Genomic DNA, 23,030 nt, shown 5'->3' with positions numbered 1-23,030 from the left:
TATTCTGCTAAATCAGTGATCGGGTTAAAGTCATTTATCACTGTCCCTTGGCATTTCTTCTTAAGAATGCGAGAGAGTGGTGCTTTTAAGATCTTTAGAAAAAGCTGAAACCAAGGGAATGCTGTGCCATCCAAACCTCAATTTTGAAATCGTGACGCTTTATACTAAACGTGAAATCACCAATCATTAATTTATGTTAAGTTCCTTGCTGCATGCTTGCATCCAAAGCATGACCTTGATAGGGGTTTTGTCATTCTGCAGAGCACTTGGGCTCAGCAGTCCCATCAGCCAGCTCCAGCAGTGAGAAGTTGTGAGGCTGTGTTCTAGCCCTTGGCCTGCAGCCCTGGCGGCTGTGCCTCTGCCCCCAAACCTGCAGCGGTTTCTGTGTGTTAATACCAGTAAAGCTCAAAGTGCTGGAACAATTAGGAAACAATAATAAGGTAACAAGGACAGCTTACAAAAAAATGATTTCTTGTTCTGGGATTGTTGCATGAATTATATTTGTATTATTTCCTATTTTTATAAACTCTGTCAGTACAGATTCTTTTTCCTAGTGTGCTGGATTATTTTCACTGTCTTCTCTTTCCCTGGCAAATGCCATAAGCTTTTCTTGGGCATTCTTCTATATCTTTATTTCTTGCTTCCCTTCTTACCCCCCCCCCCCCCCAAGATGAAAGAAAAAGAGAAGGCTTTAGTTGATTTATTGCCTGTAAATCTATTAAAGGTGCTACTAAAACTCTCAGACTGAATGGCTGGGATACTGGTGAGGATCCAGTTAAGAACCGTGGCTGATATGATCAGTAAAGGTCTCTGCCTTTTTGATGGTTTTCCTAAAGCTCTCGGGATGCTGGGTTTTCTTGAGAACTTTTCCTCTGACATGAGGGAAAATGTAATTTCTGTTTTTGCTGTTTGAAGAAATAAGTTTGACAACATGACTAGAGCAGAGTGTGAGTTGAAAGCCATGGAAATAAAGCATTAAGTGAAAGAACTACAGTTTTACTCATAAAAATGTATTTATTTTTAAGCCAATTTCAGGATTTTTTGACATTTGGATTTCCTGATAGTGAAATATCTCAAAGCTGTGACTTTCCCAGGTAGGCTGTGCAGTTCAGTGAGCTCTAATGAATACAAAGGGTACTTTCCTCCTTGTATTTTTCTTTAGCACCATACCAGAGTTGACTTTGAAATGTATCTTTCAAGGGAGCAGAGCATGCACCCTTCAGCTACCAAGGGCCAGTTGTCTGCCTGTGTTTAAGTAAGTCACCGTGAACCTCCCATTTCCCATTTTCATTGTTTCTTTCGAGAACTGGTTTGTTGATAAACCTTCGGGGGGGGGGGGGGGGCTGTGTAGGTAGCATAGTGCTTCTCAGGGTGCTTTCTAGACATTACTGAAACAAGTAATGTTCTGTGGCATCACCAGTTTTACAGAGGGATATGCTGAGGTGTGCATAGGTCTGTGAGCTTTTGTGGAGTCCAAATTGCATCCATAGCAGACTGCAGCTGGAAACGAGAGTCCTGGATACCAGCTCATTATGGAGGTGTGCTATGGTGGGGGGCTTATGCTTGCTGTAGAAGATCCTTGGGCCTCCTCAGACTCAAGGTGTATGTTCCCCATGGGAGCAAAGCTTCTCTATACCCAACCCCACTGCCCCTGTGCAGTGTGCTCCTCTGGATATCTCTCTTCATCATGGTAAGTGTTTTTGTCTTGTAGTGAGGGCTGATTTGGGGCCAGTAGTGGTGTAAATAAGGGGCAGTGCCCCTAGTGTCAGGTGGGGTGAAGCCACTTTGTGTGGCATCAAGCTGGAACATCTAATGAATCTCCATTGAATCTCTGTGTTAAAATGTTCACTGTTTGCGTCGTTCATGCTGCATCCTCTTCGTGGTTGTGGTGATGAGCTTCATGTTGCTGGCTTTGACTGGGGAGTGTCTTGCCACCCAGCTTTACCCTTTTATAAGGAGGGTTTGGGCTGGCAGACCTCTGAGCTCTGGTTTCGTTGCAGATACCAGTACTTCTATCCCCATTCAGGGCAAGAAGGTTTGAAGCATTATACCTCAACTGCATAAACTAGAAGCCTAACTATACCTTCAAAGTCATGGAGGCCTGAGGAAAATTAATGTTCTAATATTAGTTAATTGTTTTGAAGATATATATTGAAAATAAAGGTCTGAGTATCTTCATAAAGGTTGTTTCCTTTATTACAGCAATGTATCTCATTTTATGGGAATCGTTTATAGTAGCAATCAGTCCGTGGTGATAAAGCAAACTCAGCAACGCGCTTTACAAACTCCTGCTGCGCAGGGGTGGTTTGCACTGATGGCTCTTCAAAGCCAGAGGATGCACACTGGTACACACAGCTACGTGAGCAAAAAAACCGAGCCTGTTTCCGTGCCTGCCTGCAACCACAGCATGCAAACCACAGCACCTACAGATGTCATGTACGTATCTTAACGGGATGAAGGAGGTCACCCCATTCTCACAGGCTGTGGTCTCTTGCAGAGCCCTCCTGAAGTGATGAGAAGCTAGCCCAACTTAGCAGCAGTGCTGGTTTCCCTGCTCTCAGGCTGACATTGGTGTGGCTGTGCCATCAACCCCTGTGCTGTTCCCCTGCTGCCCTTGCAGATTCCCAGCTTGAGGCTACAGCATGTGGGGATTTGATCGGTGGCCAAAATAAACCAACAGAGGGAGCTGAATAAAGAGCGGGTGTTGGCACATGTACAGATGTACCGGCAGGGAGCTGTCGCTGGAACAGGATTTCCATGGGCGGACAGCTCATTGGTGTTTGCCACCAGCCGAGCCCCGGCACAGCAGGCATCATGCATGCCTACAGAGTCACCTTTCACAGCCAAAAGACCCGCAGACCACTCAGCTTAGAGTCAGCTTTTCCAGCAATGTCTCATGGGCCTCTGGGTTTAATATCCAAACAGGATATTAGCCAAGTAAGTAGTTAGTAACAGCCAAACACTGTGCACCTCAACTGCAAGGTGATGGGACACCACAGGGCTGTTAGTTCTGGGGGAAGTGTGGTGGTGTAGGTGCTTGCAGGAGCCTGCATTGCTGAGATGATTTGCTGCACAAGCTGGGGCTTGCCAGGATCTGAAGGCTTCATGACGAGTAGGTGAACTGCCCTTTTCCAGCTGAGAGGTGACAAAAATGTATTTTTTTCCACCTGGTCTCAGTTCATCTCTAATAACATATTTATTGTCTTTAGGCAAGCCATTGTCTTGGTTTTTGTCCAGGATGTTGTCATTTTCGGATGAAGATCTGCATGTTCTAGCTGTCCCCCTAATGTATAAACTTTATCTTTGTTAGACATACATGTTTTGAATGTCTCTCTTTGCTTTGCTTTAGAGTAATTTCATGGTCAGTCTGCTTTTGAAGCACCTAAGTTAAGGTTTGCTGTACAGTTAAAATTAAGTGCAAACTGGTGTTTGCTTCAACAAGCTGGTGTTTGTTCTCAAATATTGCTGCTATGCACACCAGTCAGCTGCTGTTATATCATAAAAAGTAAGAGGATGGTATATCACATGAATGCTATTGCACGCTCAACTGCCAGTTCATTCCCCAAAAGCATGCAGAGTGGCTTAGTGTGAACGTTATTTTCCATCATTTATGTTTTTGTTTGCTTTGTCTATAGCTGCTTGCATTAATCTTTTATGTCCTGTCAATAAACCACAGTTCACGAGCTCCTTATCTCTCTTGTCTGCATCATATTGGTCTGTGCTGACTCTTGAGTTATGTGCCTAAGGACATTTGAATCGTACTTCCACTTGCACATGAAAGCCATTGCTTCATCCTGCATATTTCTGATGATTCTGGAGTCATCCCCAAAGTATTTTACTGGTTTTCCCCTTAGAGTTGCAAGGATTGTCTCTAGCAGTCATATTTTTCTTTGCCTCCACCATGATTTTCAGACCCCAGAATGTACTTTTTGCGGTGTGAACAAGTCAGATTGAATGTTTCAAAAGCACGTGAAGACCAACACTGTGGATCCTGAGAGATCAGTTCAGGGCAGTCTGTGTCTGCATCTTGTTTCTCTGTCTCAGAGTGTGCTAGGGAAAGCCACGCTGCTGGACTTGTCCTTTCTGAATCAGATCTCTTCTGAAATATTATTTTGTTTAAAAACTCCAGTGGGTGGGCTTTCAGTGATCAGTCCATAACCAAATCTGAAGGAGTTTTCAGTTCAATTTTCCAGCTCTATCTGAAGAAGAAAACCTTGTCCCCAGATTTCCAGTTGTCCCCTTTGTGATCAGGGCAAAGTCAAGGTTACTTGGGGATCCTTAAATTTGACCTGGTAGAATTATTAGTGTTTTGGGGCACTGTAGGATAAAACCTGAGTTCCCAGTGTTTGTTAATTTGAGAACTGCTCTTGAACGCTTTTGGGTTGCCACACTGTCATTGTTTTTGCTATGATTGTTATATTCATCCCTTTAAATCATTTGAGTTGGAGACCTGTCAGTTGACACTGAGGTTCATTGTGAATTCAAAGGTTCGAATAGTGGTTGTTTAAGCAGAGATGGGGAAGGCGGCTGTGATCATATGATTATTCAGTACTGGTGACTTGTACATGCACAGTTTATTTCAGAAACTAAATAAAAATGTGTCAAATTCCCTAGCTATGTTTAATGAACAAAGAATACCACCTGAGTGCTGAACAAAGATGCAGCTGTCTGAGGAAGGAACTTACAGGTGTATTAAATGAACAAGTTTCAGTGCAAAAATCAGCTCACCTCTTTTGTCAGAATTCCTCAGCATTAAATGCGGTCTTTCAGTTCTCGTACTGAAGGCTTTGCTCACTGCAGCCGTGTTCATGGTGACCTGTGTACTATGGAGTATTGCTGTTACCGTATTATACCCTTTCACTGTAAGAGATGGGGAGAAGGGAGATTGCTTCTACCTCTGCTACAGTAAGAAGCAACTTTCTTATTCAGTAGACTTTCTTGAGAGTCCACTAATCCACTGTTAGTCACCAGGAGAAGTGCTTAATGTGAGAAATTTGGACCAAAACAACGTTCTTCATTGAGCAAACCTTGTGTTCTTCATTGAGCAAACCTTGTGTCAGAAAAGACTATCCATGTTCATTGTGTTTTTCAAGTGTTGCAACTGTGTAACATACGTATAATGGTGCAAGAGAAAATGATACTGTTTCCCATTTAAATAAACAACTTAGCTCTGCCTATGTATATAGTCAATAGTTAGATAGTATATTTTTTGTCCCTGAATGCACTAGAACTTAGTTTAAAAGATGACAGCAGCGAGAGAAATTGCATCAATTTACTTAATACAGTATTTTCTTGCCACTTGTTGGTGCTTTGCAGCATGTTCAGGAGCTGCCAGGTGCCTGAACGGCAGCATCCTCAGCACTGTCCTGTGGCTTAGCTTTCATGCATAAATGGGTGCTAACTCTTGAGGTTAAGCAAATAAATAGATAAATACAGGACAGGCATAATGAGTAACTTCTTTTTTGCATGTTGTCTGTTGGATCCACCAAGAGTGGTATATGTGGAGGTGGCTTTCCAGGTACCTCTCTGCACGGTGAAGTCCGATGCGTATTCAGACTGTTAGCAGCAAGTTAATAATTGCTTTCTTGATTACATTGTCTGGGCAAACAAGCACTTTGCATTGAAAAGTGGAGATCTGTGTGCAAACGAGATGAGGGAAGACACAACATGAACAGGTGGCTGTTTGGGGACTGTACCTGAATGATGGAAGCTGAGTTTATCTGGCTGTTTGGATGAAGAGCCTACCTTGTATGGGTTTATTATGTGGGGGTTCTTTCCTGCCCGGGCTTTTGACTTGAATCAGTTTCCAAGATTTATATTTTATTTCTCTGTCTTTCATAGTGTGTATTGCTGCTTAGTCAGCTTGCCAGTTATGTAATGCTGTCCCACTGAAGCCACATCTGGAAGTTTCCAAATAGCATTTGGTTTATTTCAGACTGCTTGAAAGAGAAAAGGTTAAATAAAAGCAGCAGATGAGATGTAGCTGGCGAGGCAGTTAGCATGGCCTACTCTGATGGCTACCTGCTGATGATCATTATATGGCCCTGATTTCAGGTGCTTCTGATATGTTCCAGCAGCATTTAGTCTTTTCTAGGACAGTCACTTCCCCTCAAATGTTGTAAAAATACTTTTTTTTTCTAAATTTCAGCAGAGTTGGCTCAGCCATTTCCAAGATCAAGGCTATGAGGGAAAAACTGCTCCAGTTTGTTTCCCATCCTAGTTTTAGTACTTGAGTATTGCAGAAGGACTGGTGAAGCTGTGCTTGCTTGGAGCAGAAGCATCTCCGTGGGGTGGCTGAGGTACTGCTGGGGTGTGCCTCTGTCCCCAGGAGGGCGCCCATGGGAAAAGGTGAGGGGAATGGCACTGTGCTTTACTCGAAGCAGAGGATGCAGTCATGTCAAAGTCATGCCAAATACTTCACTGGATCATAAAGATAAAATAGTGAGCGTCTGTTTATTTATTAAGTACTGTCTATTCAGTGCACTGCAGAAAGATCTGACATAAAAGTAGTCATACTCCTTTATTACAGGGGTTTTGGTGTTTGTTGATCTGTCTGTAAAGGTCTAGGTGAAACAGTGGAGGAGATTAATAATGCATAGGTTCAAATCTGAAGATTATGCACAAATGAAAACTGGGTTTGACCCTTAACCACTGCGAGAATAAATGTGCAGTCATCTCTGTCTGGAAAAAGTAATAGAGGGCATCATTTTCAAAAAATGAATGAACTATTTTAGGAATAAAACCACATATCTTGATATAAAATTCAGAACGTACAAATGGGTACTCTGCAGGGATACAAAATATATTAAACTTACTTAAAGTAATTTTTTAAAGTCTTTTTCACTTTAACTAGTAGCCATGTATTAATCTCATACAGCTGACTACAGTATGTGTTGCAGTTGGGTGGGAAGAGGGTCTCCATCAGCTCTGTAAAACCTCAATAATTTGAAATGGGTTCAGCCAGCCAATCTGTAGGGCAAGCAGTCATAAAAGTATGCTAGCAACTTGGTCTAACGTCTCTTCTTGTAGATTTTTTCTCATTCTCTGTAATGATTTTACCATATATATATGTATATAGGTTAACCTTTACTGATCTGAGCTGATTTAATGTTGAGGTGTCTATATCAAAGGTCTGGATGGTGAAATATGTGCCATTAACAAGCCATTTCTATTTAGTAAGCCAAGTGGAATGTTTGAAGAATGTAAAGGTTACTTTTAGAAAGGACTGACATCTGGCCAGCATCCAGGGTTTCCAGGCAGTGAAATTTTTAGGCGAGTATTTGGTTTTAAATACGTGGCAGAAGCCCATTGCAGCACATGCTGAAGGCAGAGTTACTCCTTTACTGAGAGTCGGAGCTGGGTACCTTGGTCCCACACAGGTCACTGCTGTTGGTATCTGAGCTCAGGCGTGTGCAGGTGAGAACATCTTGCTTCCTAGGGATACCCCAAATGATGCAGCGAACATGGTTGAGGCCAGTATGCAGGAGACTGTAGAACAGGTCCTGCTCTGAGGTTGCCCTCAATTCAGGAGGTTGCTGTATGTCCTGTGCCTCATACTTTCAAGGGGAGGTGTTTTTTATCCTGCTGTGATAATCCCCTTTCTCAGTACCATCCTTAGCAGGGTTGAGAGGGAGTGTAGTAAATGCTCAGGGTGACGGGATACTGCCCTGAAGCCAGTAAATAACAGCTCGTGTTTCTAAAACATCTTATCATTCTTTATTTTCATTAAGCACAGGCTTTCATGGTGAGGGTGGAGTGGCTAATCTGATATTTATCTGTGCAAGCAGTTGAAAGGAAATTCTAATTGCTTAACCTTTACTGCGGGCTCCACACGTTCCAGTTTACCCAAAACACATTGCTTGGGGGTAAAATCCCGACCCTTATGAAGTCAGCAAGAGTTCTGCCAGAGCTGCCTGCTGTTTACCTGCTGAAGCATGGTAACATGTGGCAGCAGTGCAGCTGTGTTCACATGTCCATAGGTTCAGGGGCTTCCCTGCAGCCCCTGCATGTCATATGTTTGCAGATTTAATGCTCTGCCAACTGCAGACTACTAATTTTATTTATTATTTACTTATTTCTTTCAATTACATACCCACGTGCCTTCCCAGAAAGCTTTGGGCCTGATGTTTTAGTTGTTCAAAGTTGAAGGATGATGGTGGTTTTAGCTGCCCAAGGCTTTGGCACTGGTGGAAGATGACTTACAAAGCAAACCGTAAGCACCTGGCTCTAGCAAAAGGGATGTCATTCTTCAATCAGCTGGTCACTTCACCCTTGTTAGGTCAGGTGTTTCAGCAGTTTGAATTGCAAACCATCCTTACTTCTTTCTGTGTGTATAGTTTGCATAAGCTTTTGCATATGGAACTGGATCCCAAGTGCAAGGTGGTGATTGCTCCATAGACCACAGGTGCCTTGTCCTGCTCCCTTCAATCCCATTTCCTGCTGCTGCCCCCGTGCCCACCTGTGAAATGTGAAGCGTGCAGTTGGTAATGTCATGTGGTGGGAATTCTGTGGTGGGAATGTCCCGTGCTCAGTTTCAGCACTGAGTGTCTGCCCACTATGTCTTATTCATGGAGTTTTGCACAAGCTGATATTCCAAAGTGAAAGGAGGGATTTTGGCAAACAGCCCCTTCTCCTGTAAAAAGTATACTAATCTTCACAAATAATGAAGCAAATGGAGGTATTTTTTAAGGTATCCAAAATATTCTTGCCAAGTGTATTGCATAGTATTCAGTGCAACTGCTCAGAAATGTAAGTGCTTCAGTGTTTCTGAAATGATGCATCTGACCCTTGAAGGCATTTAATACGTGATGCCTATGCCAAAGGAATGGTGGCACACAGAGAAAGCAGTGGAAAAAATAGTCTTTTGGATCAAGCAGGTTGTACTTCTTTATATAACTGCAGTACCTGGTACTGAATCCTGTTTGGATAGTAGGTCTCACAAAAATGAGGGATTACGTGCTTGCATGGGATTTTAATTTCCAATTGAAATACTCAGTCCTTCTTCTCAAGAAGTCCAAAGCAGCTGGGTCCTGCATTTGGGCCACAATATTCCTATGCAATGCTCCAGGCTTGGGGAAGAGTGGCTGGAAAGCTGCTCAGTGGAAAAGGACCTGGGGGTGCTGATTGATGACCACTGAATATGAACCAGCTTGTGCCCAGGCAGCCAAGAAGGCCAACGGCATCCTGGCCTGTATCAGCAATAGTGTGGCAGCAGGGCCAGGGCAGTGATCGTCCCCCTGTACTGGGCATTGGTGAGACTGCACCTCGAATCCTGTGATCAGTTCTGGGCCCCTCACAACAAGAGAGACATTGAGGTGCTGGAGCAGGGCCAGAGCAGAGCGACAGAGCTGGCAAAGGATATGGAGCCAAGTGTGATGGGGAATGGCTGAGGGAACTGGGGGGGTTTAGTCTGAAGAAGAGAACTCTCAGGGGGACCGCATTGCTCTACAACTGCCTGAAAGGGGGCTGTAGTGAGGTGGGGTCAGTCTCTTCTCCCAGGTAACAAGTGACAGGACAAGAGGGAGCAGCCTCAAGCTGCACCGGGGAGGTTTAAATTGGATATGAGGAAAAAAATGTCTTCACCATGAGGGTGCTCAGACATTGGCACAGGCTGCCTAGGGCAGTGGTGGAATCACTGTCCCTGAAAGTGTTCAAAAACCGTGTAGATGAGGCCTTCAGTGACATGGTTTAGTGATGTTCTTGGCAGTGCTGCAGTAATGATTGGACTTGATCTTAAAGGTCTTTTCCAACCTATTTGGAAATACGATTTTATACAACAGTGCTTAATTAGCTGATGGTGTTTTGTTTAGGAAATACTGGAGGAGACTGGACTGGATTAGGAGAGAGATTCCTTATCAGCACCATTGGGCTTTCAGGCCGTGCCCATGTTATGGTTACTAAAGGGGAAGTCTGTTGCGGCTGGGCATTTTGTGGGGCCGACAGTAATGAATGAAAGAAATTAGAGGCCCTAGGAAAGCATATTAAGCTATGAATCACTGAATCCTCTTGTTCTGCTGCTATCAGCTGGCAGGCCTTTTTCCATAAAATAAAACCCATTAGTGCGTTCTCCATCACTTTCAGTGACTCAGAGGCTTAGATCTTCTGTGAACTCTTGGTCTAATAGGGAGTGTGCTTATTTTAAGCCAAACCCATTTTTGCATGAGTTAGTAACTCCTATGCACGTCTAGAATCCATGTTTATACCAGGGCACAGCCTTTACCCCTTGAGTATGTCTTCTATCTTGAGTACTTGCTAGTAGCTGCAAGAGACATCTCACAGTTAGACTGGGTACCATCAAATCCACATTTCTCTCAGCTTCTTCATTTACCATCACTGCCAATACATTCATTGTGCTCTTTTTGTCCATCAGTTTTACCCATGACTTCTCAACTTCTTGCATCTGTGGAGACAATTGAGGTCTGCATCTGTTGTATTTATTTGCATGTAGCAGAGAAGGAAGATGATAACTGGCATTTTTAAGTTTTATTTTCTGTATCTGGATGCCTCCTGTCAAGGAGTGTGATAAAAAACCTTTCTTCTCTGCATCGCTAGTTCCAGGGCAGCATAGCTTAGATCAGGGTGATCTCGAGCTGATGAGTACTCAGTGTGAAATAAATGCGCTGTGTCAGCTCTAACATCTCTCTGCCAAAAAAATCACAACTCGCACTGAAACTTTTATGGTCATGGTGACAGTGGAATAGTGCTGCTGAGCACAGGGTGCTGTTGTGCAGTGTTCCTGTTGTGAAGTCAAGAAAATGCTGCATCGTGGCCAGGGGGAAGAGTGGAGGTGAAAATCACAGGTAGGGGATGGTGTGTGGTGCACATCAGTCCCCTCACAAGGGAAAGGAAGGGAAATACAGCTATTGCATCAGCCGCAGTTCAGTATGCTGTCAGCACACGTGTTGTCTGTCCAGTCCATGGATGCACGCTGGCAGCCAGCTTCAGCTGCTGCTACTTGCCCAATGGCAGTACCAGAAAGACCACTTCGTGGAACAGGGAGGGACCTTGCGATAAGCATGAGAAGATTAATCTGCATCTCTTCTCTTGCTTGTGGACTGGCTTGCTTCACATTCATTGGTTTTGTTTGTTTGTTTGTTTTTTGTGGTTGTGGTGGTTTTGAGGATTTTGAAGTTTTGCAGTTGATTTTGGCAAGACCAGGATTTTGTTTTCTCTATATCCTAATAAAGTTAAATGTGAAGCTGTAGCTGGTTATTTGGGAGCCTAGTTTCTATTTTTAGTGGGATCTAGTCTTCTGATTCTTCTTTTTTTTTTATAATATATAGGCTAAACAATCAAATCCATCCGATGTTCCACTTGGTTGTGCACCACTTAACTGCTCTGTGCTAGCCGAATGTATTTAATTTAGTTGAATTGTTGTTCATTCTATGCCATTTTAAGCAGCAGTGATTGCCACACATTATCGTTAGGCTAAAGCGATTGCCTTTAGAAGGATCCTAATAAGGAGGATGTCCCAATTAAATAGAATGTGTTGTGCTAAGGAGCTCCTTAGAAGAGAAGGTGTCACAGTCACTTGTAATATAATTCTCTTGTCTTCCTGTAGCATCTGCTCTAATATCTCACAGAGGTACCTGCGTTGGATTATTTTGTTTAGGCTCTCAGTTCTTTCATTTAAAAGTGTTATTCATCTGCTCTTCTACTGATTTTTCCAGGAGAGAAAGGGTGATCTCTTGTGGTTAAACTGCATAACTAGAGGTCTTACGCTTTTTCCCTGGTTTTCTCTGGCATTGCTTATTTCACCTTGAATTGGCTACTGAGCTCTCTAATGCTTTACTTTCACTTTATCTATAAATTTGACATGAATATTGCCTTACCTGCTTAAGGCCAGTGTCTTGAGGCTAAGAGAAAAGCTGATAATGGTTATTTACATCTTTGGGTAGTAACAAAGACACAAAGTAGTGTCCCTTTATTCTCTTGCATCTGATTCCTGTGCCTGTTCCACCCTTCCTCATTTGGGCTGCTCTGCCTACTCTTAAGATTCCAATTCTGGAAACTTTATATCACCACCTAACTTTCCCAAGCGCTTTGCATTTTCTCCATGCAAAGGCACTCCTTGTTATTTAACCAGGCTGGAATGTGTGGAAGGAAGACTCTTTGCATTCTTTGCTTTGAATGCTTTCCAGTTCTTCCGTTAACTGAAAGCACTGGCTGATATGATTAGCTTTAAGGGTTTCCCTGTAGTCTCATTTCTGTAAGGAGAAGTCAAGATGTTTTCCATTTTGTCTTGTTGATCAGGTTGACAGGCTGAGCTTGGGAGTCATGGTGCACCGTTGCTTCAAACAAGAGACCCTGGAGATTCTTTCCAAGTCTTGAGTTTCAATGTAGTGGTTTATGTCACTTTGTATTTACCAGTTCCTGTGCATTGGTGTCAGGTTGCTGAACTCATGGTGCTGGTGTTCCTCCACTGTGCTCCAAAATCTGGTGTGTACCTGGATGGTGCCATCATCTCACATATTCATGGTTGCCACAATTGCAAAATGTGGGGTCAGGAGAGTTTTTCTTCATGTCAGAGTACCCACCCTGTGGGTTTACACCCAGTGAAATACTTTGTTATTGCTAAGGCAGCTTGCAATACTTTGTCCCTTTTATTTCTTCCCCATTGGCCTATGTGGATCTCAAGAATACTCTGTGGTGCTGGGAAATATTCTGGTACATGTGGAAGAAAGGTGATTTTTTTTTTTTGATTGGATGTTTTGTGAACTCTTGAACTTCACGTGATTGTTTATGAGAGCAGGACACTGGACTCAAAGACATTCTAGTCCCATGACAACTGAGTGGATTTCCTACTCCTAACCATAGTCGCCCTAGGTAAAGTCAGCATTTACTTGAGCAATGTAATGTGCAGCAGCACGTTTTGGGGACTGTTCATGGTTAGCTACCATTTTCAGGCTTCTTATGTACAGCAATTTGACAGATCTGTCGTGCACACTTAATTTCTATAAACTCTTAGTAGGATCCAGCTGTTCCTTGCAGTGGGAGTATAAGCTGTTTTCCAGATACGTACATTTGCATAAGATGTAATAGATAAAGAGGGAGGTCAAAGATACTTTGAATTATTTTCTCTTGAAAGCAAGAGCACTTAATTAAAGAAAATAGCAAGAGATGAGCAAAAAAAAATCTTACTTCCATCCAGACTCTAAATTAATACACATAAAGAAATCTGGCACTCTTTCCAAAGGAACAAATGGTGAAATGTGCAAAACATATTTTATAGTTTTCCCAGCACTTGTATTTTTAATCAAAACAAACACATTTGTGCTGAGTTTCTGCTAGATGCCTCAGCATGGATCGTTTGAATCCTATTGTCCAGTGGGCATTTTTATTAATGTCATTGGAAATTTGTTTTGGTTTAGACCATGGTGTTTGAATACTAATGACAGGTAGATGGCAAAGAATTGGAAACATGGATTGCATTAGGTATTGCAATGGAGACTTTTCCTTGCTTGCCTTGGTCTGTCACTTCTGTATACGCACATATATATATAACAAACTGAAATCAGTGATAGTTGAGGTATAATTTGGTCTCAGTGAATTTGCTGTATGCTCAAGCAATAGCTTGATTAAATTTCTTCAACTCCTTGACGTACAAATGAAAACTTCAAATATGGGAGGTGTATGGTGCTGGCTCATGTTTACAATAGATGAGAAGAGGAAGATTGGAGGAATTAACTTCAGACCTTCAGTAATGGGAACTGCAGGTTGAGGTTCTGTATCCCTCATTCTTTTTTTCCTCAGGTGGGCTCACAGTTACAAATGCGGCTTTAGGTGGCAAAGCTGATTTGGGATCAAACTATGAGATGGACGCAACAATGCAACACAGCCTTGCCCTGGACTTTACTGACCATTCCGAATAAACAGACTTGCTGTTTTCCTGCTTTCCACATTGCGTAGTCATTCATTGTGATATATAAAAGACTGCTTGTCTTATATTTTTGCTGTTTTGCCCTTTGATCTGCCTTTGCACAATGCAAATAGCTGTGCAGTGCCAAGAGCAATAGATGATCCAGATGATCCATGGAAAGCCAACAGCCTTCTATGCCTGAGAGAAAGTGCCGACTGCTGATCCCGGAAAATAGGCACTGAAGGTGCCAACACTCGAGGAATCGAATGTTTTGCAACAGCTGGTATATAAATAAGTGCAGATATCTGCCTAAGTAGAGAAACAGTGGAGAGGACTTAGATTTTTTTTACGATTCATCTGTATTTAGGTGAGATTTGGGCTACATCCCCTGTATTTTTCCTACCCTGAAAGCCAGAGGGGTCACATAACCGCTGTTGCATCAGATGTTGGAATTGCTCTGGTCCCTCAGGTCCTTCAGGCTGTTTTGCTGGGGAGATGCTGAGGAGAATGTTCAAGCTCTGACAGGGCTGCTGCCAGGTCCCGAATTTGGGATGTTTGCATTATCCATGCACGCTTCTGTCACGCTGCAAGGACAGCATAGACAGCTCCGTGGCAAGGTCTGAAATGAGTATGCAAGAATGTGTGTGTATTTGTGCCAAAATCTGCCTTGTAGTGGAGGGTGGTGCATCAACCAAGCCCAAGAGGTTGATATGTGCATGAGGAAACTGGAATAGAGGTACCATGTACCCTGGCTTTGGGTGAGTTTGCATGAAGGTTTAAAATAACTGCTGCTTTTATGTGTTTGGGCATTATCAGTCTTCACTTTGTTATTTTGTGCAATACTTGTTTGATTTGGGATTTTTTTAAGTCCTTGGGGACTGAGTTCTGGCTTGTGTTTCAGGTTAGCCCAAGGGGCAGGAAAAATGTGGAGTCTATTAATTGTACATCAGATTTTTCCTATGCTGTTGTTTGTCTCTAGAGATTCGGGAGGGGGAGCATTAGGAGCTTGTCACTGTGATTTTATTTTTTCTTGGCATCCTGCTGGTTTTCAGATGTATTCTCTGCATTTCTCTTCAGTCTTTTACCTACAGGCTGCAGGGTACCCTGAGGCCAAGGGCAAAGTGAATAAAACAATTTTGAGTATGGTCCATTCTGAATGTCTCCTTGCAGACAAGTCCTAGACAGATCCCTGCCCCAGGGAGGGTACAGACATGGGGAAGCAGTGAAAGAGGTGACAAAAATCCAAATACACTTGAACGCTTTGGTTGTCTTGCCTTGCTCCGGTGATTCACAGCAGTCACAGATGCAACGTATGGCTGCTGTAGATTGCTTGGTGGCACAGAGCAGCCAGGGGCGTATTGAGTGAGTCTGGCCCTATATTTGTTGGGCAGCAACTGGCTGCTTAATTTCCACTCTAGTGAATCAGAGAGAATAAGAGGGATAAAATAATGGGCAAAGAAGCGCACAAGCTTGAGTAACCGTGCAGAAAGGAAGGACATTGAACAGCGGAGGGAAAAGACAGATAACTGCCTTTCATTTCTGAAGATACTTCACAGACATCTTTGGTGTAAAATGACAGATAGCATCAGCAGTGACAGATGGGAAAGCAAGGGGTAAAACACCCTTTTCTTCAGGCCACTGGAAATTTGAAGTCCTCGTGTGTTTGTCTAGTTCAACGCAGGATGGCTGAAGACACTGCTGAAAAAGCAAGTGGATAATACTGATTGTCACAGAATTAAACTAAGGAAGTTGAACTGTAGCCAAGCCAGTGGAAGCTGGTGGTGGCTATTAAAACGTTTATATTTATAAAAAAGATATTTATAATCGCACAGTTCTTACCTTTTCCCCTTCCACTTTGATTTGGCATGCTATCTTCTTGCCAAGGAGCAATTCCCTGCCGTAGCCTTTCATTGGTGAATTTGAGCTTTACGTCAAACACTGATAAAAGAGAATGAGTTTTTTGCTCTAAAAAGCATTTCATTCACTGCTTTTTATTAATTTGGGGGGAAAACAGTTGAAGCTGGAAAATTGGCAGAGCTGCATGCCCAAACCGTAGAATTCCCTTTCTCCATACTGGCAAAACCCACATCTGATCCAGAACAGTCATGAGAACTGGTCACCTACTGTGGTCAATTATAGTTTTGAAGCTAGTGTATTAGGTATCAGATGTTTGGCTATTGCATGTCTTTAACCTCCAACCCAAGTAAACCCCTTTGGTGTGACATCCTATAATTTGTTAAGTTTTCTAACAGTGATAGATTTTACATTTCATTTTCACTTTTCATCCAAAAACCTGAGAATATTTTCCCCTCACTAAAGAACAGAGTAATTAATCATCAGGGCTGTTTGTAAGGAAAAGCCTGGCTGTGGGAAGAGTCGTAGACAAAGTAGAGATTAAATATGTCTATATGCCACTTCCTGGAGAAATCTCTGCATGAGATTAAAGCCATATGATTTAAGCCACTTGAATCTTACTATTAAAAAGGTATCTTAAGCAAATATTTTTTCCATGCTTAACGTGTGTTTTCATTGAAAAAGATTTTTTTCTTGGCTACTTGCTTTTTAAAGATGCCAGAAATGTGTTTGTGCTGTATTTCTTGGTTTCAGAAATGTCTTAAAATATATTAGGTCATTTACATATCTGTTTTCTGCAGGGAAGACTCTTCCAATTTGGTCTTAATTTCTATCCATTAAAATTATAAAGAATGATCTACATAAATGAGAAGGATTTCCGAGAGAGAATACTTACTACAATATATGATAAGGTCTGCATTTTAAATCCAGGTGTTGTATTCCTCAAGCTCTGTACCTTCCCAGAATATAAATGTTGATCAGTGCACCAAGTGTTTATGCGAGTCAGCCACTGAGCAATGGCAGGAGGATTTGGAGAGCTTGTTTGATAAGCTGTTGTCGCCTTTTATCCCTTACCTCTCTGTGTTTAATTTTCCTCCCTGTTGCTGTGTCAGATGTCCTGCTCTTTCTCTGCAGGCTGCTTCCTCACGGGTCGTGTTCCTCTCTCGTGACCTTCCACACATTAATATGGTTTTTCTGTAGTTGTTACAAGCCTGGGATCAGAGCCAGGGCTGGGATAGCGGCTGCTCCTGCTCTTCTATCTCTAGCATTTCAAATAGGCTATTAGGGAATTTGTTCTGGTGTTGCTGTTGTGCACAGAATCATAGAATCATACAATAGTTAGGGTTGGACAGGACCTTAAGATCATCAAGTTCCAATCCCCTGCCATCAGCAGGGACACCTCACACTAAACCATACCACCCAAGGCTCTGTCCAACCTGGCCTTGAACACCGCCAGGAGTGGATCATTCAGTACTTCTCTGGGCAACCCATTCCAGTGCCTCACCACCCTTACAGTAAAGAACATCCTCCTTATATCCAATCTAAACTTCCTCAGTTTAATTTTGAACCCGTTACCCCTTGTCCTGTCACTACAGTCACTGATGAAGAGTTCCTCCCCAGCGTCCTTGTAGGCCCCCTTCAGATACTGGAAGGCTGCTATGAGGTCTCCACACAGCCTTCTCTTCTCCAGGCTGAACAGCCCCAACTTCTCAGCCTATCTTCATATGGGAGGTGCTCCATTCCCCTGATCATCCTCGTGGCCCTCCTCTGGACTTGTTCCAACAGTTCCATGTCCTTTTTATGTTGAGGACACCAGAACTGCACACAATACTCCAAGTGAGGTCTCATGAGAGAGGAGCAGAGGGGCAGGATCACCTCCTTCGACCTGCTGGTCACGCTCCTTTTGATGCAGCCCAGGATACGGTTGGCTTTCTGGGCTGCGAGCGCTCACTGCCAGCTCATCAGATGATTCTGGTTTAGGTTGCTGTCTCATGGCCATGGTGGACAAGACAATTGGTCCAAATTTTCCCAGTGTATACACCTGCTTTTTGGTTTGAACATGCTTACTAAACCTGCATCACCTCACTCCTCTCAGGATGGGTGTTTTTAGGTCTGTGCTGCCAATAAAACTTTTAGGCTAAACTGTTTGCATGGAGGAGGTGTATGTGAGGAGGGAATCCAAAGCAGGTTTGGTGGAGCTAACAAGGTGTCTGAGAAGCATCCCCTCTCGGGTGCATTGCCTGGTCTTGCAGTGCTCCAAAGCAGTGAGGTTTGTGGAGCAGTTACATAACTGAGGTAAACAGGTTAAGGTAGCCATGCTCCACTGGACCTGAATGCTATATCTATTGGTAGAACCCTTGATTGGTAGAGTTAGATGCCATATATTTGCTGACCTGGCAAACTAAACAAGTTCTTCCCTCTGAAAAAAAAACCCACTAAACAGGTATCCCTTTCTTAACATATTTTGTAAAGTCTGCTTGGCCCATAAGGGCAGAACTTCTGCCCTGTGCTTAAAAGGTGGGAATAGAAAGAGCTAATGGAAAACATATTTTTCCTATTATGGCTTCTTTTCAATGGTATTTGTTGCATGTCATAGAATCAGAGATACAATGAAATTTAATCATCATGAAGAGGTACAGTTCCACTGCCTCCAGTGGGTCTCCACCTGTGTGTGTCCCAGAGGGATTGGGAAGGCAATGCTGTGAAGAGCATGGCCATAGCTGACTGTTCACAAACCTCAGGAAGGGAGGAGAGCTTACTCTCCAAGCTGGACTTCCATGTGTCTGTTACCCAAGGATGGTAATGCAGTGTTCGCTCTTGTAAATAAGTTCTGTTATTCAGCATGACAGTGATTTTGATTAATAAATGTGTGCCCTCTATCTACGCCTGAGGGTTTAGATATTGTGGTAGAAAGTGACTTTTGTGCCTGAATAATGTGTATGCAAATTATTATATGTCCGTAGCTTTATTTATGCCCTGCCCCACAAAAATTCACGGCTGTAAGGGCTTCTGCATAATGTGGTTTTGAAGCCCAAGCAGCTCAATTGTCAGGAGTTGTATTTACAGGAGAAATTCAATATGCCCATCAATGACACTGTGAGCATCTTGACACTGTCCATTATTTTGGCAATTGATGTAATTTCTCTTAGAGGAGAATCCTGTAACTGTGTCATCTGTCTTATAATTTTAAAGCCAATCTTTAAGAATTGTGTTGCTGAGATACCATTTTCTAATAAGTTTGTATTTACGAGTAGTTTCTAGGAGGCTTCTTTGGAATCCTCTTGATATTGTCCTTGGGCAATTCTCTAGGATTTTCCTTAGAATTATCACTAATTGACATTGTAAGTGACTTAAGGATATTCAGAAGAGCTAACAAGGGCTACTTCCAAGAACATGAGTCATCTAGGACATTGAGTTATAGATGTTGACTGTCCTTGAGCTCTGCACACATACTCTGTGTCTTGGAATGTCCCTAAAGTGATGTGGTGGTGGCAGCCAAGTCATCCATAGTGGCTGAAATGACAATGGATTTCTCCTTTCTTTTTATCCACTGTAGGTGTTCTCTGCCTGCCAGACAGCCTGAACCTTCACAAAGACCAGCAAAGGTCAAACAAGCCCGGGGAAGTGCAGATGTTCAGCCAGTCAGAGCTGAGGACCATCGAGCAGTCTTTACTTGCTACTCGTGTGGGGAGCATTGCTGAACTCAGTAAGTACAAGGCTGTTGATAATGTCTGGGTTTCCTTCCTCAAAGTAAAGCAAAGTCAATTGCATTGCCAGGTTATATGGAGAAGAGATGAGGGGGCACATGTGATGCTGAAGGAGACATTGAGGCTGTGTTTATGTTCCATGGCTAGTTTGGAAGCTGAAGCCATAGGAGGAAAGGAGTCTCGTGCAGTCTCATAACAACGCCTATGACTCGTTTGCATACACTGCTCTCACTTTTAAAGGTGGAAGATGCTTTATTTCATTCTCTTTCTGCTGTGTTTGAGAGCACCTCACAGCTTGGCCAGACTTACAAATGTCTGTTATATTGGTGTCCTATCTCGTTTCACTGGGATGCCTGTTTTGAGATGGGCAGGCAAAAAGCTGAAGGCTACAGTAAGTGAAGGAAATATTGCCACAGATTTAAAGTGGAGTTAGTTCCACCTGTGTTAAGATCCTTCACCCTGCCTTTCCTTCTCAGTTCTAGCACAGGAAAGAACCACAACTGAAATGTGCACCAAAGGAATTTGCCCTTGGAAGATAAATTATTTGCTATTAATCAAAATGCTTTTTAAGAAATGTGAGAATCTGTGATATCTGTCAAAATCCAAAAGCTTTGGTTTGAGCACAAAGGAGTTGTAGGAGGCAAAAGCCATGTGAATCCTCATGATGTGGAGAAGTGCCTTTTTTTAAACTTATTAAGAGAAAGCCTTCCAATCACATGTTTATGGTATGGTTAGAGATATGAAGCAATTTGTGGGGAAAAAAAGAAACATTCAGACAAAAATAGGGTGTTTTTTTTCTGAGGTCTGTCAGGAATAGTGTCAAGTATTTTTTTCCTGAGATCTGTTATGAGATTTTGGGGAGCAACTGAAAGGACTCAGAGCTATGAAGATACAGGCCACCCAGCTTACTGCTGTTCTTAATACTGAATCCCGTGTGTACCGTCATCATAAAGATCATGCACAGGGATCTCATGTTCATTTTCCTGGTGCTTTCTGTGGCAATGGGAGTCTTCTCTGTAGCTCCATCCTATTGGCAGGCCTCAGTTTGCTTGTTGCTCATGAGCCATGTGGGTGCATCATGGATGTTTGTCAGCAAGCCACAAAACGATTTTCTGTTTTCAGCTTGCTAATTTTTCTCTGCTTTCATGAAACATCAACAAGCCAAGAGCACTTACATGCCTTAGTGTGAAGGGTTGCACTGCCTCTGGTATCAGGTGTTTGGTGTTATTCAAATTAAGTAATTTATGCTTATTTACTTCACGCTCATGAAACACACAACACTGCAGTCTGTGTGCCAAACTAAATTATGTACGATACAGCTCTCTTTCTAGAAGTACGTATGGTTGTGTTTTAATAAATGAGTAAATCTAGGGATATTTCAGGATTACTTTTTAAAATTCATCCTGTATTTTTTTGAGCCTCTGTATGAAACCAGACTCCTTTACTACTCCCTCTCCCCCTTTTAAATTTGATTCCCAGAAATCTCTCATCCCTAAGTAGTCCTAGCTTAGATTCAAACACTTGGTTAGTAGGGTTTGTCTTCTGTGTATCTGTTGACTGCATACACAGGCAAAACACTCTTCAGGGTGGCCAACTCGAAGGAAAGAGCGCATCAGTAGGAGTTAGATGCAGCTGTCAGAGAGGTTGGCACCTCCAGCATGCTGGTAGGTCTCCAGAAAGCCCTCTGGACAACCGTCGAGAGTGCCTCCCCAGCTGCTGCAAGCAGACGCATGTCAGAGAAGAAGCAGTAGGAGGAGTGGTAATTGGCAAAGCTTGCAAGGTTTGATGCTCAGCTGAGTAGAAATCTTTGCTGCGGAGCAGTGCGGTGCAGAGTTCAAAGCTGAGTTGTGAAATGTGGAGGGAGGCGCAGCGTGTCGGTGCTCAAAACCCCATGAATCTGGGGAGAAGGTTGTGAAATGTAAGGAAAGTGGAGGGGTGGGAGGTACAAAGGGGTTTACTCCTGCTCAGTGCTTGTGTATCTGTCTCTGGCATCAGCAGAGGCTGTGACCCGGAGATTATAGCAGATCCTCTGCCATAGAGGGAGGCTGGAAAACCACAGCGCGGGGGCAGAAACCCTGAGTAGTGGGGAAAAGCCAGCGGGGAACACCTGGGGATTAGAGTACGTTGGTGGGGAGAGTGTAAGCAAAGGAGGATTTATCGTTAGCCCGGTGGTGTGAGGGGTATGGAGAGCTTTAGAAGTGGTGTTACTAAGAGGAAAAAGGATATGGCAAGCTCTGGTGTGGAGAATGTGGGGTATGAGGGAAGGGTTAGGTATCTAGAAGCCCCTGCTCATGCGGGGATGAATAAAGGTGATGAGGGAGACTCTCTGGGGATGGGAGGGAATTAAGAGGATAGCACTTGTGAAGAAGAGGAGGAGATAGCATCCAGGAGTGGGTGGCAAGGACAGAAGCTTGGACTACTGGACCAAGAGAGGAGGCAGTTCCTGGGTATGAGTCCTCAATGTTCCACCAGTTGCAATATCCCAGTGTCCTGGGTTCAGGAGCCAGGACTTCATTTCTGTTCTCTTCAAAAGAGTACAAAAAACAAGGGCAAAGAGTGATCTTGCAATAAAGCAATTTAATTTTGTCTCAGGAAAAAAAAAAAAAGACAAAAAGCCCCCAAAAAAGCAATTCTAATTGATATTTGTGATAGTTTATCAACATTAATAATTAAAGCATTGCAAGTACAGGGAACAGCTAGAATTAACAAGTGCCTGCATGCAGAGAAAAGGCTTCCCTTGCTCTCAGTTCTGCCCAGCATCCTCCATGCAGCGGCATAGCCGGCTGCTGACTTGCTGGAGGCTTTGAGAGCAGGAAATCAAATCTGTGCCCTGTAAGATGGCAGCTGGCAAATGGGCCCAGTTTACTGCCAGCACCTGGGTTTCAGCTCAAGTCTTCTTACGTTTCTTTGCACTATGGTCCGGACGGAAAATGGATTCACAAGATGAAAAGCCTTGCATCTTGTGGTGCCTTCATCTTGCCCTACATGTGGTGGCCCTCAGTTCTCAGCTCCCTTCGATTCTTCATGTATGATGTCTTCCTATTAGAAAAGACCATTTAGGTTAGCTGCATCTCCCTGAGCAGTGACAGAGGTTAGAGAAAACTGGGGGAAGTGGGATGCTGGATACAATCCTAGTGGGAGGGCAGCAGAAGAGGAGGTCAACCTAAGGTACCATTGAGGGGTCATCACAGCCAGGCAGGTACAACTGGACTGAGAGATGCTGCTGTGGTCCCCCAAAAACTCTGCTTCTGCTTTAATCTCCTAGGTTTGCCAGGCGGTGGTTGTCGCTGGAATGGCCCTGCCTTGCCTGCCAGCAGAGAGGGGAGGTAACATCACTGCACTACTGGCCCTGGGGCACTCTCCTGAAAACAGGAGGAAGAGGAGATGTTGCTGACTTAGGGGAGAAAAATCAAAGGAAGGTTTCATTGCCAGGACTTAGGAGGAGAATGTAAATAGAGACCTAATTCTGCAATGCAATTACAGTGTAATGCGTGATTCCAAAGAAAAGGCTTGAAAAATTAATGTGAAACCTTATTCATTAAAATATAATGAACACGGCACAAAGTTAAGGAACAACAATAAATCTGGCCCATGTTATATTGGCATTTAGT

General features: G+C 43.2%; 1 protein-coding gene across 3 annotated transcripts in view; it reads left to right on the top strand.

The window, feature by feature from the left end:
• Positions 1-23,030, top strand: part of ABTB3 (ankyrin repeat and BTB domain containing 3) — a 172,589-nt gene that overhangs the window by 81,145 nt on the left and 68,414 nt on the right. For all 3 annotated transcript variants that reach the window (XM_061371819.1, XM_061371818.1, XM_061371817.1), the window contains exon 2: positions 19,269-19,418. In XM_061371819.1, coding sequence (XP_061227803.1) covers positions 19,269-19,418 — 150 coding nt within the window. The remainder of the gene's footprint in view (positions 1-19,268; positions 19,419-23,030) is intronic.

This window comes from Neopsephotus bourkii, unplaced genomic scaffold (assembly GCF_033783945.1).
Source record: "Neopsephotus bourkii isolate Nb327-2 ecotype Australia unplaced genomic scaffold, CSIRO-AGI_Nbou_v1 NB_1589, whole genome shotgun sequence".
NCBI lineage: Eukaryota > Metazoa > Chordata > Aves > Psittaciformes > Psittacidae > Neopsephotus > Neopsephotus bourkii.
This window is presented reverse-complemented; position numbering and strand designations above follow the sequence as displayed.